This window comes from Dendrobates tinctorius, unplaced genomic scaffold (assembly GCF_039654945.1).
Source record: "Dendrobates tinctorius isolate UK_male_01 unplaced genomic scaffold, ASM3965494v1 ptg000080l, whole genome shotgun sequence".
Lineage (NCBI taxonomy): Eukaryota > Metazoa > Chordata > Amphibia > Anura > Dendrobatidae > Dendrobates > Dendrobates tinctorius.
The window spans coordinates 584,747-590,746 of NW_027361748.1; the positions used below are offsets into that span (position 1 = coordinate 584,747).

A 6,000-nucleotide genomic window follows, 5' to 3' on the forward strand; every position below is an offset into this window, starting at 1 on the left:
GAGTTCCACAGAGCTCCTGTTTGTGGGAATGGGGAAGTGGGGGCCAGGCAAATGGGTATAAGGTTATAGAGGTTACAGAAAGTTGTGATAGAGCGCGGATGGGAGGTAGAAATGACTGTGGGGATGTGGTGAGGAGGACTAGGATTTGGAGAGATATCACCAGCAGTGAGAAGGAGCAGAGAAAGTGTTAGCAGGCGGGAGCAGGAGAAGGCATGAGGGTCTGTCTGTGTTTGGAGACAAAGGACTGTATGTTGAGGAACAGTTCTGAGGAGGAGGTGAGATGGATGGGGAGGATTGAAGAAGAGATGAACAGTTCCTTGCTTGGTGTAGGGATTAGGGGGGTTAGCAGAAAGTAAAGGATTATAGGGGTGAGAGTGAAAACAAACAAACATTGTTTACAGTGACTGTATCCAGTTACCTTCAGTTCAGTTCCCTTCTGGTTGAATTCTGGATTAATTTATAGCTCACACTCATAGGATACACACTGCAGACTTTCCACCAAATTATGGTGGAAAATTAGTATTTGGTCATTAACAAAAATTCATCTCAATATTTTCTTATATATCCTTTGTTGGCAATGACAGAGGTGAAACGTTTTCTGTAAGTCTCCACAAGGTTGGCACACACTGTTGAGATATGTTGGCCCATTCCTCCATGCAGATCTCCTCTAGAGCTGTGATGTTTTGGGCCTGTCGCTGGGCAATACAGACTTTCAAATCCCTCCAAAGGTTTTCTATGGGATTGAGATCTGGAGACTGGCTAGGCCACTCCAGGACCTTCATACACTTCTTTCAATGCTACTCCTTTGTTGCCCTGGCATTGTGCTTGGGATTATTATCATGCTGAAAGATCCATCTATGTTTTATCTTCAGTGCACTTGCTGATGGAAGGAAGTTTGCACTCAAAATCTCACAACATATGGCCCCTTTCATTCTTTCATGTACACAGATCAGTCATCCTTGTCCCTTTGCAAAGAAACAGCCCCAAAGCATGATGTTGCCACCCCCATGATTCATAGTAGGTATGATGTTCTTTGGATGCAATTCAGCATTGTGTCTCCTCCAAACACGACGAGTTTTGTTTCTTCCAACAGTTCTACTTTGGTTTCATCAGACCATATGACATTCTCCCAATACTCTTCTGGATAAACCAAATGCTCTTTAGCAAACTTCAGATGAGCCCGGACCTGAACTGGCTTAAGTAGGGCGACACGTCAGGCACTGCAGGATCTGAGTCCCTGGCGGCGTAGTGTGTTACAGATGGTAGCCTTTGTTACGGTGGTTATCAGTGGTCTTGTATGTCTTCCATTTTCTTACTATTGCTCCCACAGTTGATTTCATCACACCAAGCTGCTTGCCTATTGCAGGTTCAGTCTTCCCAGCCTGGTGCAGGGCTACAGTTTTGTTTCTGGTGTCCTTCCACAGCTCTTTGGTCTTCCATAGTGGAGTTTGGAGTGTGACTGTTTGAGGTTGTGGACAGGTGTCTTTTATACTGATAACAGGTTCAAACAAATGTCATTAATACAGGTAATGAGTGGAGGACAGAGGAGCCTCTTACAGAAGTTACAGGTCTGTGAGAGCCAGAAATCTTGCATGTTTTTAGGTGACCAAATACTGATTTTCCACCATAATTTGTCAAATAAATATTACCAAATCAGACAAGATGATTTTCTGAATTTGTTTTCTCATTGTGACTCTCATAGTTGTGGTCTACCTATGATGTCAATTACAGGCCTCTCTCATCTTTTTAAGTGGGAGAACTTACACAATTGGTGGCTGACTAAATACTTTTTTCCCCACTGTACCTCCCCTCCTGTGACTTTTAACAATGCTGGTCAGTGATGTGGCTGATCTTCAGACAATTATGGAATCTTCGCCCCTGGAAGTCCCAGGAAGGAGACATCACCATCAGTTTTCATATCACGATGTTAGATCGAAAACTTGGCATGGATATTGTCATCCATCTGCTCGGTATTAATTTGGAGGTGTTGCCGTGACCGACCAGCGATGTAAGACACTGCTGTCACGTCCACCACTTCATCACATTGCCAAAATGATGTCTCTCATATCTGTCATCCCTATGCTGTCCATTACAGCCTCCATATTCATACATAACTGGGGTCTAACTTAAGCACTCTGCTTGCCTTTCAGTTCACTCTGAGGCTAGAGATGATGGGTTATCTCAACTGGCCATAAATCTGTCATATTCCAAGATTCCTCTGTCAGTGCTGCCTGGTCCTCTGTCCATCAGATAATACTCTTTAATTACCTGATACATTAAGGGGTCCCCTTGCACTTGGGTCATCTGGAGATCATACCCGTGCTTCAATATTTTCCATCCACTATGAAATGGCTTATAGATTTTACCATGACATCTATGACAGAGTGGTGTGACGCCCGTTGCGAGTGGTGTGAAGCCCGCTGCGAGTGGCCTGATGACAGGTCATCAGTAGGCGGACGTGTTCTCCTGGGGTAATCCCTCTCGATATTGAGGACTTCTCTTCTTTCTGCAGCATCGTTCCTCTGGTGAAGGACAGCAGCGCCTTTGCATTTACTGCATTTGCCGGGGTTCCCGCGCTGGAGTTTTCATTTCTTGAGGTGACGCCACCGTTCTCTCTCTTCCCATCCCTGCAGTTGACCTTGCACAAGTCCGCATCATCTAATGGTTCTACTCTCATATCTTCTAGAACTTGCAGCCATATAAATTCCTGGACACGAAGCAGGATACATATGATAACCTGGACCTGGTGACAAATGGCCGCCTTCCATCGGTTGCGGTCAGTGTTGCAGAAGTCGCTGGACTTGCCCTGATCAAGCTTTCCCATGATCACATCCTTCCCCTGGATTACACAGCATACAATGATATTCTGCTGAAGCATCTGGTCAAGCTGCAAGGTTATCAGAAGAAGCTGAAGGTAAGGGTTCAAGCTGGTGGTCCCTTCTGTAGTGTGTAGGACGGAGTGCCCCCAAACACTGCCTAGCCACATGACAAGTGGTTAAGAGGGCATAAACCCAGTAGGTCTCTTTTAGGGGCATCCTACAGGTAGTCACGTAGGCCTATGGGATCATTCAGAAATCTTCTTACTATTAGTAGTCCATTACTGGAGATAGTCCACGAAGTAGTAAGACCCCCCACACACTCCAGAAACATCGTAGATTGAGAGGATAAACTCAGTCTATGGCCTTGGCTGTCCATGGCTAACTTCTAATGCTCAGATCCACTTCAAAATCAGGAGGGAGGCTGTCAGAAGGGCATAAAAATAACTCGTGTCTGGATTTCATGCAGTCGCGGGGTCTCACTCTTGACTGGTTGTACTCGGCCCGAGGTGATTACACACGAGCTACACAAAGACTGAAGAAGGCCATCAGCCAGTCCGATATCCACAATGAGAGGGTCATCCAGTTCTTCAACGTGCGCATTATGAGGGTGAGTGTCCTCCGTGGGTGCATTTTGAGGGTGCACTGTGAGGTTGGGGGTCCTTTGCGGGTGCATTGTGAGAGCAGGAGCCTTCTGTGTGTGTACTGTGAGGGTGGGTGTCTATTGTGGGTGCACTGTAATGTTTGAGGTCCTTTGTGGGTGCATTGTGAGAGCAGGAGCCTTCTGTGGGTGCACTGTGAGGGTGGGTGCATTTTGAGGGCGGGTATCCTTTTTGGGTGTTGTGTGAGGGTGGATGCCTTCTGTGGATGCACTGTGAGGGTGGGTGCATTGTGGGGCCAGGTGCCTTCTGTGGGTGCATTGTGAGGAAGGGTGACCTCTATGGGTGCACTGTGAGGGTGGTTGTCCTCCTCTGTGTGTGCACTGTGAGGGAGGGTGTCCATTGTGGGTGCACTGTGAGGGTGGGTGTCCATTGTGGGTGCACTGTGAGGGTGGGTGTCCTCCTCTGTGGGTGCACAGTGAGGGTAGTTGTCCCCCTCTGAGGGTGCACTGTGAGGGTGGGTGTCCATTGTGGGTGCACTGTGAGGGTGGGTGCCGTTTATGAGAGCATTATGAGGGCGGGTTAGCTCAGTTGAAGCATCTGTCCCACTTCTTGGATGAGATTTCTTGCTGACATTTTTTTCTGATCTACTTCTGAATGCTTCGCCCTTCTCGTCTTCTACAGGTGGAGTTTTACTTCCTCTCCCAGTATGTATCGGCCATTAGTTCTCCGTACCGCCACATCCTCCTCGGCCGGGGTGAGCACACCCTGGAGGCTTTGATGGAACATCTCAGGCAGGACAAGGATACTATTAATGATAATGAACTTCGCAGGCAGATCGCCCTCTTCACATGGACCCTGGAGGGGGCTGCCAATGCTCTGAGCGGAGAAGTGTGGGAGGTCCAAAGAAGTTTCTAGACCCCAGAAATGTTTGACCTTTTATAATGACCACTCTACAGCATTGTGTTTCATGTCGACCGTGTGAATGTGCTGCTCCGGCAGGTGCCAGGAATGATGAAGTAATGCCTATCAGCGACAGGGCTCGCTATAAACTACTGTTACAACTTCATTATCTGGTGCCAGTTAGAGGGGAACTCTATGTTCTTTTATCTATTCCATGAAGTCTGGTAGGATTTTGGAGAGGGCCCATATCAATACTCGGAAATCTCTGACCTTGGCTTTTTCATGAGTCTGGGTCGCTCCAGGGATCTTCACCATGGAAGATGGTGGAGGGCCGAGCTCATGGCCTCCCACCAGTGTTTTCTGACATGTCTATATGGTGTGAGGAGATTGAGGGATTCCCCGCTAAAATCCACTTTGTGGCTTCTACTAATGCAGATTTGGTTTGCGCTTTGGTCTTGCTGCTTGTTCTCCATGTGAAGCTGATCTTATGATGTGCAGAAATCAGCCGTTATTACGGTTTATCACTGACAGTGCTCAGTAGAACTGTACCTTGTTGTGTGGCTGATGTCTCCAACGTTCCTCTGTGAGTCTCTGAAGGCTTTGGTTTTCTAATAAAGGTCGAACTCGTCTTGAGATCCTTATTTCTAAGTAAGATTGGATCCATGATAAAGTCCTTTTATGTGGCTCAGTGACCACTTCTCACATCCAGCCATCTAGCATGAGGCTGGACCACCAATTGCCCCTCAACTAGCCTGAATTATTCTTGACCTTGAATCTACAGGGTTTAGACCCAAAGATGGACTAGATGAAACCTCAGATGAAATGGGGTCCTGCGTCCTCTGGATTGATTTGCTCTTCCAATATTTTCTATCATTGCTCCTTCCTGACCTGTCCTATATACATAAAGCTCTATCGCCATCCTAAGGGCCACCAATGGAAGGAAACAAAATGTTCACACAGTGGAGAAGCCCTTTAATGATCGAATCGGTGGAGACTGGAAAGCATCAACATGGAGGCAGCTTACATTTAAAAACTAGTCGAGCTCCTTCCTCCCGTTCAATCTCAAAAGTGGTAAAAACGGAATAGTACATTAAATACAGAAACGTGACAGCAGGTAAATAACCCAAGTACATCCACATGTCCATTGCCAAGAAGCCATCTGTCACCGCAGCCTCCTCCTCTATCCTCCCTTTATCTTCTTCCGAGGAGACCGTCATAGAGGGGACGGCTGTGGAGCGGGCTCAGGAGTCGAGTGTGCGGGCTGTGTTGCATGGCATCTGCTGCTAACTCCGTAAGCCATGTGATCCTGCCCGTCTCTTCCAGTGACCTTATGGCGTGATCACACAGTGCCGATGATTGCCACCACCAGGCCGGTCTCCATAGGAGTTTGGAATTTTGACTGATGTCACAAAACTCGTTCCTCAAACAACAAGCCGGCATACGGGTATGTAACAATAAAAGTTAAGGCTCCTAGAACAAGGGGTAAAACACGAAAATTGTCTGCTTCCTTAGCAATTTGCCCCAATAGGGTGTACAGTTATGTCATATTGCAGCTCCATGACTTTGATGCAGGCTCACAAGCCGAGCCTGCATCTTCCCCAACAGATGATTGCTGTGATATTCAGCCATCATCTGCCTCTGCTGCCAGACATGGAGTGGCGCTCCACCCGCTGCTCCACCCG

The 6,000-nt window shown here is 47.4% G+C and overlaps 1 protein-coding gene across 4 annotated transcripts in view; it reads left to right on the top strand.

Annotated features, from left to right (window-relative positions):
* Positions 1-4,946, top strand: part of TFR2 (transferrin receptor 2) — a 147,351-nt gene extending 142,405 nt beyond the window's left edge. For all 4 annotated transcript variants that reach the window (XM_073583692.1, XM_073583693.1, XM_073583695.1 and 1 more), the window contains exons 16-19: positions 2,513-2,597; positions 2,687-2,914; positions 3,286-3,426; positions 4,100-4,946. In XM_073583692.1, coding sequence (XP_073439793.1) covers positions 2,513-2,597; positions 2,687-2,914; positions 3,286-3,426; positions 4,100-4,333 — 688 coding nt within the window. In that variant the 3' untranslated portion in view covers positions 4,334-4,946. The remainder of the gene's footprint in view (positions 1-2,512; positions 2,598-2,686; positions 2,915-3,285; positions 3,427-4,099) is intronic.
* The last annotated feature ends 1,054 nt before the right edge of the window (positions 4,947-6,000 follow it).